The sequence below is a fragment of the Urocitellus parryii genome, chromosome 6 (assembly GCF_045843805.1).
Source record: "Urocitellus parryii isolate mUroPar1 chromosome 6, mUroPar1.hap1, whole genome shotgun sequence".
NCBI lineage: Eukaryota > Metazoa > Chordata > Mammalia > Rodentia > Sciuridae > Urocitellus > Urocitellus parryii.
The window spans coordinates 91,376,387-91,390,867 of record NC_135536.1 but is presented as its reverse complement, the minus strand read 5'-3'; the positions used below and the strand labels follow the sequence as shown (position 1 = coordinate 91,390,867).

General features: G+C 35.2%; 1 protein-coding gene across 2 annotated transcripts in view; it reads right to left on the bottom strand.

The window, feature by feature from the left end:
* Golm2 (golgi membrane protein 2) overlaps nt 1-14,481 on the bottom strand; it is a 108,559-nt gene that overhangs the window by 37,980 nt on the left and 56,098 nt on the right. For both annotated transcript variants that reach the window (XM_026390298.2, XM_026390306.2), the window contains exons 6-8: nt 14,016-14,096; nt 2,762-2,860; nt 1,465-1,635 (exon numbers count right to left, since the gene is read on the bottom strand). In XM_026390298.2, coding sequence (XP_026246083.1) covers nt 1,465-1,635; nt 2,762-2,860; nt 14,016-14,096 — 351 coding nt within the window. The remainder of the gene's footprint in view (nt 1-1,464; nt 1,636-2,761; nt 2,861-14,015; nt 14,097-14,481) is intronic.

Sequence of the window (14,481 nt, the reverse complement as noted above, 5' to 3'; positions counted from 1 at the left end):
GTAGGGACTTTACCACTGAGCCACAACTCCAGCCCACAAGAAATAATTTTAATTAAAGTAATTAAAAAATAGTATGTATTTGTGGCTCGGTGGTAGAGCAACTGCCTTGCATGTGTGAGGCACTGGGATTCTCAGCACCACATATAAATAAATGAATAAAATAAAGGTCCCTCAACAACTCAAAAATAAATTTTAAAAAATAGTATATGCATTGATTTATGTTTCATGGAAAATAATTTGTAGTTAAGAGTTTAAAAGTCAATAGGCTTTGCCAGGTATGGTGATGCATACCTCAATCCCAGCAATTTGGAAGGTTGAGGCAGGAGAATCACAAGCTGGAGGATCAGCATGGGCAACTTAGTGAGACCCTCTCTCAAAATACAAAAATAATAAATAGGCTGGGGAATATGGCTCAGTGATGGAGTGCCTCTGAGTTCAATCCCCGGTATTAAAAAAAAAAAAAAGGAAGTCAATGTATGCAAACTATATATTTATATATGTGTAAAAACATGAATACTTGTTAAAAGACCAACAAATAAATTTTGAATAAATTCAAAAATAGTAACACTGTCCAGTTTTCAACCTATAAGCAACCTATATACAAATAACTGACTACATACTACTCTGAAAAGTTATCATAGAAACCATCAAAAAGACAAACTAGAGCTTTTAGATATTCTGACTATTCAGAATTGAAGGTAGAAAGAAGACAGGAAAAGTAAGAATGAAAAGCACAGTTTAAGGGAGCTGACCTAAAGCTATACCCTCTAGCTCCAAATTTACTCAGCTACCAGAGGTTTTTCTTATATTTCCTGAGAACCCACCAACCAGAGAGTTATACAGATTAACAGAAACTGTCGATTTATCAAAATCAATATCTCTGAAATAATTAAGCAGCCATAGTTCACTACAAGAGTGCTAGGAATTTGTTCAATCTGTTTCATGTCTCTCCTAACACCTAAATGAAGCAAACTGTAATTGAAAGGAGAGGAGGAAGTAGTATTGACTACCCACTATGGCAATAGTGGGTATTGGAGAGATCCAAAGTGTATGTTTCCCCCAGAATCCTCCATTTCTCAAAATTATTTTACTTTCCTTCCCTCTTAAAGTTTCCATTCATTAACCTAACAAAGTATATCTTTTCTCATTTCTCTAAATAAGCTTAAATTCTTAAGAATAGTATTTAAAAAAATAACTCACCTGAAATTTATAATTTAACAGTAAATAATATGATCAGCTTTTAAATATTTCTTTGTTTCTACCCATTTAAAACCTGCTTTTCAACAAATAAAAAACAAAAAATATCCTGCTTTTCTTTTAAATTTTAACACTATTATACTTTATATACACATAACTTCTCTACGCAATCATTAAAGAATGTAATAATGAAGACCTTGATTCAGTCCTATAAACATTATATTCAAAGAAATCTTTTTAACATAGTATTCATCAATTGATTCTTACTTTGCTTCAATTTGTGGAAATCACTGACTCTATCCTTAGTGGCCTGCTTTAATATATCTGTTTGAATTCTGTGTTCACTCTCCAAATTTGAGCCTGGAATTAAACGCTGAAGAGGGTTGGAGGGGTTCTGTTTTGAAGTGCCAGGATTTCCATTGTGGTTTACATATGAACCTATGGTATAAAAACATCAAATTAAAAGAACGTTAATTCTTCTACAGAAGAATTTCATGAGACCTCTCTTTTAGAAAAGTTAAGAAACATTATTATCTGACATTGGATAGTCATTTAGTCTTTTTGTTGTTGTTGTTGTTGTTTGTTTTTTAAGCTTTACTTTAATTACCAGTGTGGTTTCAGCTATGCAAAGTTTGCCAATCATTCACAAATGAGTATGTCCATTACCAATTATAAACCTATTCACCAAAGAGATATATACACAGTAAAAATCCAGACATCAATATAGCAATGATATCCATTTCTTTTGCCTCTCCAAACTCCATATTGCTGTCAAAATTCTCTAAAATCCAATAAGGCTTTTGAAATTTCTAGTTTCTTCATTGCCTTCATCTACACAATGACTCACAATTAACTCTAGATTCTTTCTTAGCAGTATCTTCTTGATATAACCTCTCTTTCTCCCACCTCTCATTTTTCCCCTCATCAAAATCTTGATTAGATCCTTATTACTATTAATTTTGGAATCATAAACCTCTTGTGCCACTGATTTCTATATCTTTCCTTTCCATGATCTTCCCCAAAGCACCTCCTTTCAATAATTCTCATTTTAGAACCCTCTATAAAATCAAATAGGTATTCAACAGAAAACAAACATGGGATGGGGATATAGCTCAGTTGGTAGAGTGCTTGCCTCACATGCACAAGGCCCTGTTTTTTTCAATCCTCAGCACCACAAAACACACACACACATATTCATAAGCAACAAGTAAGGTCTTCTACACAGTAATAATTTGTAGAAGGCCTCAATAAGATAACTATGAATACAGTTTTTACCACAGAGCAACACCACCAGTTCTATGAACACATTCTGAAGGAAGGTTAATTTATATAGCTTGAAGGTCAGGCATGGTGACACATGCCTGTAGTCCCAACTATTCAGGAGGCTGAGGAAAAGGAATTGAGAGTTTAAGGCCAGTCTGAGCAACATAGGCAACACAGCAAGACCCTGTCTTTGAATGCTACTTCACTATACTGCTAAATGACATGTTTTATTCACTATATAACAATACATGACCAATAAGATGGTTTTTAAATGAAATGCCAAAAGAATAAGACTTCATACCTGGAGCCATATTTGGGGAAAGAGGTTGTCCAGTTGGAATATGGGAGATTGCTTGATGACTTTCATGCTGAGAAACCAAAACAGGGGGCTTTTTTAAAACTGAAAAAAAAAAAAAAAACATATTATTCCCAATTGACATGTTTTCTAAAAACCCAACTACTATAGCTGAGCATGGTAGTATATCCCTGTCATCCCAGTGACTCAGGAGACTGAGGCAGGAGGATCACAAGTTTGAGGCCAACCTCAATAATTTAAGAGGTCACTCAACAACCCAGCCAGATCCTGTATCAAAATAAAAAATTAAAAAGGCTGGGGAGGGGGCTGGGATTGTGGCTCGGTGGTAGAGCACTTGCCTAGGATGTGCAAGACCCTGGGTTCAATCCTCAGCACCACATAAAAATAAATAAATGAAGATATTGTGTCCAACTACAACTAAGAAATAAAAAAAATAAAAATAAAAGGGCTGGGGAGCCTATAATCCCAGTGACTCAGAGAGACCCTATCTCAAAACCAAAATATAGCTCAGAGATAGAGCACCCCCAGGGTTCAATACCCAGTACCAAAAAAGAAAACAAAAACAAACAAACAAAAAACCCACCATGAATCTATACTACACTAATCTTATGATGCTTATTCTAATTTTTTAATCCTGAGAGCTGGTAAACTAAATCATTTATGGTTACTAAATGATACATTATACCACCCATTATAGAATTTTCATGATTAATAATCTGATCAGAAAATAAGCTTCATAACAGTATGAACTCTGTCTTGTTGATTACTATATCCCAACTATTTACAATAGTGTCTGGAACATAATAGAAACTCCATGAAGATTTGAATGAATAGATATATAAATCTCTTCAGATATAGAGAATTTCAGCAGTGAGACGTTTTAATATAGGTGGTACAAATAAAATTTAGCATTTACAGATTAGACAAAACATTAACAATATGCTATCCTTACTTAACAGTGGTCCCTTCACCTTCTGAATATAGCCCTTATTGCTCTAAGGCTTATTTTTTTTTTTAGAAAAAATTTTTTCTCTCTTTTTTCTCCTCCTCCCCCTCCCCCCTACCTCCGGATTCCTAACAAGATTAGGGAGACAGTATTATGTTTTCTTCTCCTAGTTAATTGACTTTGAACACACCCACTGAAGGAAGGAGATGCCTGCAGGGGATTTAGGAAATGAATATCTCCCAAATTAACAAGTGAATCCCAAAACACCATCAGGGCACCCAGGGACCTGCTACCAGAGCACACCTGGAATGTAACCCTTGAAGAGTTCCTTTAACATCACTCCCCTGCCCCTCCTGATAGGGTGAGTCACAGCTTTGGGGACAGGAGTCCCCTATGTTTCTCCTTTGCTAGCAAAGCAATAAACTTTCTTCTTCCCTTTTCTCAAAACTGTGTCCTTATTATTGGCATTGTTTGGCATTGGGGGCAGGGATTGAGCTTTCAGTTATACTTAGTTTCTCAGATTTTAAATCAAACTTGCCAGCTATGGTAGTACAGGCATCTCAGCTACTTGGAAGGCTGACACAGGAGGATCACAAAGCCAGCCTCAGAAACTTTGGGAAGTCCTGTCTCAAAATGATTTGAGTTTGTAAATGTTCCTACAGAAAATTTAGAAATGTAGAAAAGCACAAATAATATTTTTTGGCATTGATGAGAATTTAACCAAGGATCTTGAACATGCTGGGCAAGTGCCCCACTACAGAGACATATCCCTAGCTTTACAAAGAAATTTAAATTTAACTGTAATTCCTCCATTTAAAGATAATTACTACTATAATTTGGAGTGTGTGTCTCTGGTGTGTTTTTTCTTTTTTTCTATGCATTGTATTATCCTATGACTTAAAGAAAATTAGGATCTTCTCTATATCATTTGGTTGTTTTCTTTTTGAGACAGGGTCTTGACATGTTGCCCAGGCTGGTCTTGTACTTATGATCCTCCTGCTTTACTCTCCTGAGCAGCTGGAATTACAGGCATGTGCCATGACACCCAGCTGTATATGTTACTGTTTTATAAAAATGATTTTAATTTCACATTTTATATGTATTTTCCATGTCATTCCATTTCTTCTACAATATTCCCAAATGTATTCCTGAATCAAAAAAAAAAAAAAAAATCTGACTTTTATGGGACTTGTTAGAGATGCCTGTATAAAGGACTACCACAAGGACTTTATGGCCTCATTAAATGCATCGATTAAGCCAGCTGGCCGACTTTTACTTCTAGGAAAATGTAAACATAATTTATGTCCTGTAAATACTTTGGTTCCTATGTTTTTACTTTGCATTTTATTTACGGTTTTCTTTAAAAGTTCCTTTAAAAAAAACTCCAGACTTGTTTTTGTTGAACTAAAGAGGTAACTTGGGGCTGGAGATGTGGCTCAGCGGTAGCGCGCTCGCCTGGCATGCGTGCGGCCCGGGTTCGATCCTCAGCACCACATACCAACAAAGATGTTGTGTCCGCCGAGAACTAAAAAATAAATATTAAAAAAAAAAAAAAATTCTCTCTCTCCCTCTCTCTCTCCTCTCTCACTCTCTCTTAAAAAAAATAAAAAAATAAAAATAAATAAAGAGGTAACTTATTTATAGGTATAATTTATTTATACCTAGGATAGGATAATTAGATTTTCCAGTGGTCAAAATTAATAGTAATAGTTAATGGTTCAAAAATAAATAGATCTAGAAAAATGCTAGTGGATTTGAGAAAACTAAGGGTGCTAACGTTATCCTCCAATTTTGTATAAGGTTCTTCTTTTTTCTATGTATATGCAAATATATAATTTTTTCCCTGCATAAAAATTAGATTATAGGGGCTGGGGCTCAGTGGTAGTGCACTTGCCTGGCATGTATGAGGCACTGGGTTCAATTCTCAGAACCCCATATAAACAAATAAAATAAAAGTCTATCAACAACTAAAAATTTTTTTAATGAGATTATATTATAATCACTCTCTTGAAAGTTGCTTTTTTCATTTTAAAAACAAGAGCTAGGGCTGGGGTTGTGACTCAGTGGTGAAGCACTTGCCTAGCACATGTGAGACACTGGGTTCAATCCTCAGCACAACATAAAAATAAATAAAGGTATTGTGTCCATCTACAACTAAAAAATATTTTTTTAATAGAATCAGAGATATCTTTGTATGCCAATAAATATGGTTCAACATCATTTTTTTTTTCTTAGTAGTGGTACTGGGGGTTGAACCCAGGAGACCTCCACCATTGAGTCACAACCCTAGCCCTTTTTATTTTATTTTGAGACAGGGTTTGGCTAAATTGCTGAGGCTGCTCTCTCACTTGTGATCTTCCTGCCTCAGCCTTGGGTCGCTGAGATCACAGGTGTATACCACCTTACTCAACTTCAACATCACCATTTTGGGGGGAGTACTGGGGATTGAACTCAGGGGCACTCAGCCACTGAACCATGTCCCCAGTGCTATTTTGTATTTGATTTAGAGACAGGGTCTCACTGAGTTGCTAAGCACCTCTCCATTGCTGAGGCTAGCTTTGAACTCAAGATCCTCCTGTTTCAGCCTCCCGAGCTGCTGGGATTATAGCTCAGCGATTTCATCATTTCTTATATGAATCATGATTTTGGTGTGGTATCTAAAAAGTTATCACAATATCTAAAGTTATCTTGGGTTTCTCTCCTAGTTCTATACTTTTTACATTTAGGCCTCTAATTCAATTTTTTTTTTTCAATAACGGAGGCTGAAACCAGGGATGCCATATTACTGAATCACATTATGTTTTATTTTGAGATAGGGGCTCACTAAAATGCCCAGGCCTCCAATAATCCTACTGCCTTAAACTCCCAAATTGCTGGGATTACAGATATATGCCACCATATCCAGCTCACATTAATTTTTATGAAGATCTGTATCTAGATTTTTTTTTTTTTTTTTTTTTTGGTACTGGGAATTGAACCCAGGGGTGTTTTATCACTGAGCCAACTCTCTTTTATTTTGAGATAGGGTCTCTATATTGCTGAGGCTGTCCTCAAACTTGCAATCCTCCTGCAGCAGCCTCTTGAATTGCTGGGATTATGGGCATGCACCACCATGTGTTGCTATTTCAGTACCATTTTTTGAAGACTATCTTTGTTTTGTTGTATTGACTTTGCTATTTTGTCAAAAATCAATTTACTATATTTATGTGGATCTGTCTCTGAGCTCCCTGTTCTATTCTATTGATCTAAATGTCTACTCTTTTGCCAACACCATAGTGTCTAGATTACTGTGACTTTATAATAGGTTTTGAAGTTAAGTAGTGCCAGTTCTTCAACCTAATGATTCTCCATATAAACTTTACAATCAATCTGTCAATACCCATATAATAACTTGCTGGGATTTTGATTGGGATTGCATTAAATTACAAATCAAGATGAAAAACTGACATCTTGACAATATTATCCATGAACCTGAAATATTTGTCCATGTATTTCATTATCCTTTGATTGTTTTCATCTAAATTTTGTAGTTTTACTCACAGGGATTTTGTACATATTTTGTTAAATGTATACATAAGTATTTCATTTTGGGGGTGCTAATATAAATGTTTCATGTTTTAAATTTCAAATTCCACTTTCTCATTGCTAGTATATAGGAAAGTGACTAGCTTTTTGTACTTTAACCTTGTATCCTGCAATATTTTCATAATTGTTTATTAGTTACAGGAGTTGTTATTTTTTGTTTTGTTTTGGTCCTAGGGATTTAACCCAGAGGCGCTCAACCACTTAGCCACATTCCCAAAGATCTTTTCTTTTTTTGTTGTTTTTTTTTTGAGACACCATCTTGCTAAATTTGCTCAAGATCTTGGTAAGTTGCTGAGGCTGGCTCTGAACTTTTGATCTTCCTGCCTCAGCCTCCTGAGCTGCTGGGACTACAGTGTGTACCACCACACCAGGCCAGGAATTGTTTTTTGGTTCTTTTGGATTTTCTAAGGAAAAGATCATGACATCTACTAACAAAAATAATTTTATTTATTCTTTAACAATCTGTATACCCTTTACTTCTCTTCTTGTCTTATTACATTACTAAGGCTTGCAGTAGTACAATGTTGAAAAGAAGTGATAAGAAAGTACATCCTTGCCTTATTTAGTGGGAAAGCTTTCTCACCATTAAATATGATATGAGCTGTAGATTTTTTTCTAGATAGTCTATATCCAGTTGAGGAAATTTTTCTCTATTCTTAATTTACTTAAGAGTTTTTATCATGAATAGTATTGGATGTGTCAAGTATTTTTTTCCTGTATCTATTGACAGTCATAATTATTTTTTTTCTTTAGTCTAGTGATAAGATACTGATTTTTTGATGTTGAACAAGCTTTGCACACCTGGGATAAATTCTCATTTGGTTAGCTATGTCATTCTTTTTATACATTATAGATTCAATTTGCTAATATTGTATTGAGGATTTTTACATCTATATTAAGTTGAGATTCTGGTCTATAGTTTGCTTATAATAGCTTTGTCTGGTTTTGGTACAAGGTAATAATGGCATAAAAAATGAGTCAGAAAGCATTCCCTCTGCTTCTGTCTTCAGGAAGTTATAGAGAATTGGTATAATTTTTTTCCTTCAGTATTTGGTTCACCAGTGAACCCATCAGGGCTTGGACCTTCCTGGTTCAGAAAGTTATTAATAATTGATTCAATTTCTTTAATAGGTAAATCTATTCAGACAGTCTATTTCTTTTTGCAGAGTTTGACAGATTGTTTCCTTGAAGGAATCAGTACATTTCATCTAGGCTATCAAGTCTGTAGGTATAGGTTGTCCTTTACTATAATGTTCTTGGGATCTGTAGTGATAGCCTTCTTTCATTTCTATAGCAGTAGAAATTTATAGATTTTTTCCAAAGAACCAGCTTTCAGTTTCACTGATTTTTGTTCTGCTTTCAATTTCACTGATTTCTACTCCAAATTTTTATAATACCTTTTCTTCTGTTTACTTGGGATTTAATACACGCTTCTTTTTCTAGATTCCTAAGATGGGAACTTCCTGATATTAGACCTTTCTTCTTTTCCAATATGTACATCTAATGCTATAAATTTCCCTCTAAGCATAGCTTTTGCTGCATCCCACAATTTTTATAAGTTGTGCTTTTGTTTTCATTTAACTCAAAATAATTTAAAAATTTCTCTTGATATTTCTTCTTTGTCCCATGTGTTATCTATAAGTGTGTTGTTTAAATTCCACATATTTTAGAATTTTCCAATTATTTTTATTGCTTTTCTCTAGATTAATTCTACTGAGATCTGAGGATGGATATTATATGATTTCTACTCTCTGAAATTTATTGAGATGTGTTGTATGATTCAAAATGTGGTATAATTTGGTGAGTGTTCCATGTGAGGTTGAAAAAAATGTATATTTTACTGTAGTTGGATGAAGTAGTCAATAGATGCTTATTATGTCTAGTTGGTTAATACACTTTTATCTCATTAACTTAAAAATTTTTTGAATAGGTAATTTACAAATATCATATAAAATGTAAAAGGTTCAGAAGGTTGTATAGTGAAAGTAAGTCACATTTTCATCCCTGTCCCCAGTCTTCATTCCTAGAAGACCACTCTTACCAATATTAATCTAGAGAAGCGCTGTCCAATAGAACTTTCTGCAATTATGGAAACATTCTATATCTATGCTGCCCAACACAATAGCCACTAACTGCAGGTGACCATTGAGCACTGAAGCAGAGCTAGTCTGACTGAGGAACCTGTATTTTATTTTTATTTAAATTTTATTTAAATGTAATGAATTTAGCTGTGTGTGACCAGTGGCTACTCTATTAGACAGTGAAGATTTAGAGATACTCCTAATGCAGTGGCTTTCTTCCTTAGATACAGAATTCAGTCACCTAGTGAGCACTTAATCATTCAATGCCCAAGCTGCACCCCAGATCAAATATACCAAAATCTTTAGAGTGGGTCTCAGGAGTTGGTATATTTTTTAAAGCTTCCCCATGATTCCAGTAGGTAAACAAGGGAGCTGGTGTTATGGCTCAATGGTAGAATCCTTACCTAGCACATGTGAAGCACTGGGTTCGATACTCAGCACCACATAAAAATAAATAAAGATATGGTGTGAAAATCTACATCTAAAAAAATATTAAAAAAACAAGAGAGAGAATATAAAATATAGGCAAACATGGGCTGGGGTTGTGGCTCTTCGGTAGAGCGCTTGCCTAGCACGTGTGAGGCCCCAGATTCGATCCTCAGCACCACATAAAAATAAATAAATAAAGGTATTTTGTCCAACTGCAACTAAAAAGTAAATATTTTTTTTTTAAAGTAGGCAAACAAGGTTGAAATCTGTTATGGAAAATTAAAATTAATTATTTTATATATAGGTTAGATCTACCTAATATTAAAAATCCAAAAGCAGTAATTTTCCCTACATTTTTTTTTTTTAACCCTTTGCCTTAGTTTGGATGATGAATGTCCCCCAAAGACCCAGGTGTTAAAGAATTGGCCTCCAGGGTGGCACCTACCAGGAGGTACTGTAAACCCAGTCCCTTCCTCTTTTACTTCTTACTATGATGGAAACAATTTGCCAATCTAGCATTGCCATCTAGCAACCCCAAAGGCCTGAAAACAATGAGTCCACCCCTGCTAATGGACTGGAATCTCTAAAACCATGATTCAAAGTAAACCTTTTTTCTTTATAAGAAATAAAATTATGGGCTGGGGATGTGGCTCAAGTATTAACGTGCTTGTCAGGCATGCACAGGGCGCTTGGGTTTGATCCTCAGCACCACATAAAATAAAGATGTTGTGTCCATTGAAAACTGAAAAATAAATATTAAAAAATTCTCTCTCTCTCTCTCTTAAAAAAAGAGAAATAAAATTATCTCAGGCATTTTGTTATAATGATAGAAAGCTGATGAACACACCCTTATACAGTTTCCCCAAAAGCAAACCATTAAGAGCATGAGTATGAGATTGACTGGACCTGAAAACTAGAAAGGAGATTTCAAGTATGAAATAAGATTTTCCTCTTTGTTTATATGCATGATATAAAAAAAGATAGTTGTATTACATATTATTTTAAGAAAACTCCTAATTTCAGAAAAAGAAGTACTAACAATCTGATAGAAAAATAGGCAAAAATGATTGGCCAATGAACATATAAAGAGATGCTTAATGTTGCGTTCATACACACAAAAAAATATAAACAAAAATTAATATGAAGTCTCCTACTATGCCACAAAAATATAGAGAATACCTGCATACACAGAAGTTTTCTATATTAATGCTAAATTTACAGAAAATATATATACATTTTTGGTGTTGTTCCCAGATCCAAGCTATAGTGCTGTAAACACTGTGTGAATTAATAGGACAAGCTCATATTTTAAAAATTATATATAAATTTGTTGGTATCTCATTAGAAGTAGCATTCATTCCTATTAATTCTAATAAAATGGTTATGGAATTTTTTGGGGGGGAGTGAGGAACAATACTGGGGACTGAACCCAAGGCTCAAATACTGTACAAATGCTCTCCCACTGAGGTAGATCCTAAGCTTTTGTTTTGTTTTTGTTTTAATTCTCATAAAAGGGTCTCACTAAGTTTCCCAGACTGCCTTCAACTTTGCTATCCTCCTGTCTCAGACTCTTAAGTAGTTAGGATTACAGGTATATGCCATTGTGCCATGTTATAGACATATGACATGAGAAATAAATGCATACAAGCAGATAACCAATCCTTGCTCCTATATCTGGACAGGATTTTTTTTTTCTTTGAGTACCAGGGATTGAACTCAGGGGCACTCAACCACTGAGCTACATCCCCAGTTCTATTTTGTATTTTATTTAGAGACAGGGTCTCACTGAGTTGCTCAGTGCCTCAGCCTCCCGAGCTACTGGGACTATAGGCATGTGCCACTGCACCCAGCTTGAACAGGATGTTTTAGATGCCAATTTATCTATGGCAAAATTTTGAAAATCGCTTAAAAATTCAATAAGGCAAAATAAAAAGATTAATCAACCTAAAACTCACTCAAGTTAAGGCTACAGCAGTGCTGCAAAAATTTAGAAGAAAAATACATGGTATATGGACACATGGGTACAGCCCTATGATTCCAGCAACTGAAGCAGGAGGATCACAAATTTAAGTTCAGCCTTTAACTGAGTGAGACCCCGTCTCAAAATAAAAATAAGATTAGGAATGTTTCCCAGTGGTAGAATGACCCTGAGTTTAACACCAATACCAAAACAAGAAAAAGAAAATACAGAGTCTCTGCTCTCAGTACTTTTTAAAATTAATGTGTTAAGTCAGTGGTTCTCAAATTTCAACACAGATGAAAATCACCCAGAGAGCTTGTTAAAACAGATGGAGCAATTGCTGGGCTCCATCTCCTAATTTGTTCTGGAACCTAAGTATCTGCATTTCTAGTTAAGTCCCTGAGTAATAGTGATATCATTGGTCCAGATATCGTACATTAGAAATCACTGAATCATTTCATTGTCTTACAACAAAATCTTGTTCAATCTAGCTCAGTATGTTATAACAAAAAAATATAAATAAATAAATTTTATATATATATATATATAAATATATGTATGCATATATTCCCACCCCCCAGTACTGTGTATTAAACCCAGGGCTTCATGCATGCCAGGTATGTGCGCTACTACTGAGCTACATCCCTAACTCTTAAAAAAAAAAAAATCATTTTTGAGACAGGGTCTTACTAAGGTGCCAAGGTTGTCTCAAATTTTCTATCCTCCTGCCTCTGCTTCCTGAGTAGATGGGTTACAGACATGTACCACTATACCTGTTTTTCCTTTCTTTCGTTTGTGGGGGGAGGCTAAAACCCAGGATCTTGAGGCTACCTTAGTATTTTCAAATTCATGTTACAGCTTTTGTCCTTCCTTTATTTAAGAATTGGAAACCCACAAGAATTTAGACATGGAAGAATTTTAGAAGATAACAAAACTCTTTACTCATTTGGGCCTCAGACACAGTAATTTTAGCCATAATCACAGAAATAACTGCTGAAACTGAGAAGGAATAAAAACAGCCAAGAAGAGGCAAAAATGTGCTGTTACTTCTGATTTTCCACCATAATAAATGGAATTTGGCAGAGAGTTATCTATATAATAGCCAAGAACATTAGAGAAGGATAGAAAAACAATGAGATATGAAGGGAAAAAAATGAATGGGATAAGATGACAGCAAGTGCCAGGCATGGTGCTCACACCTGTAATCCCAGCAGCTTGGGAGGCCGAGGCAGGAAGATCATGAATTCAAAGCCAGACTCAGCAACGGTGAGGCGCTAAGCATCTCAGTGAGACCCTGTCTCTAATTAAAATACAAAATAGGACTGGGCTCAGTAGTCGAGTGCTCCTGAGTTCAATTCCGGGACCCCCGCCCCCTCAAAAAAAAAAAAAAGACAGCAAGTAGGATTAGGATTTCCAATGAAAATGGATAAGCAGCAAACACATTAATGAAAATTTATACATGAAAAATAAGTGGCCATAAAAGAAGAAAAAGGAAAAAAGTGAATAAATCATCCAAAATGTGGGGAAAGCCAGGTGGAAGGGTAGACCTGGCAATTTTGCAAGCCCTTGTCTCAAAATAAAATAGGTGGGGATGTAGCACAACAGTAGAATGGCCCTGGGTTTAATTTAATGTGCAGCACCCAAAAACAAAAAAATAAACATGTGGGGTGATTTAATGGAAAGACAAGATAAGCCCTAAAATCTAAATAACTCATGTAAGAGTATTACTAGCCCACATTAGCACACCAACCCAGCAATATAGGACTACTAAATATGAAAGAAGAGCCTGGTGTACTTTTAGTAAACAATAAATGACTCCAACACAGCATAGCTTTCATGAACAATAACATGGAGTCATCAAGAAAAGATTGAAAAATGGCTGACTCTTATAATAGCAAAACAAGGATTCTACATATTGAGTAAGGAAATTTAATAAACTTTATATATAAAAAAGTCTGGAGGCTGGGGTTGTGCCTCAGTGGTAGAGTGCTTGCCTGGCACATGTGAGGCACTGGGTTCAATCCTCAGTACTCATAAAAATAAATGAGTAAAATAAAGGTATTGAGTCTGTCTATAACTAAAAATATTTTTTAAAAAAGATCTGGGAAATTAATAGGTAATTAACCAGACATACCAATTATGTAGATATCTGTGGTTTTCCAAGTTTCAGCCAAAGAGAGAATGCAGTAACATGAAAAATAATAACCTTAGTTGAATTCTCTAATAATTTTCACTTACCAGTGGGAAGATCATCAGCTTTTGCTAGGTCATTCTCTTCTATCCCAGGCATCCCTGCATCACCACTTCGTTTGATTTGTTCTGCCCAAGGAACAAAAAAGATACGATTTCTGTAACTTTTTCTTATAGAAATTCAAAGTGTTTTGAAGGAAAGTAAAATTAGTTCTTAAAGCAATAGGTTACATTGACTGAATGTCTTACTTCTTGCTTTGGACACAGTTTTAACTCTAAAATAGTTTTTACTTTTTTTATCAAAAGATCCAGATTTTAAACAATAAAAACACCTAATCATGGCCAGGCACCGGGTGCACACCTGTAATCCCAACAGCTTGGGAGGCAGAGGCAGGAGGATAGTGAGTTTAAAGCCAGCCTCAGCAATTTAGCAAGGTGCTAAACAACTCAGTGAAACCCTGTCTCTAATAAAATACAAAACAGGGCTAGGGATGTGGCTCAGTGGTCGAGTGAC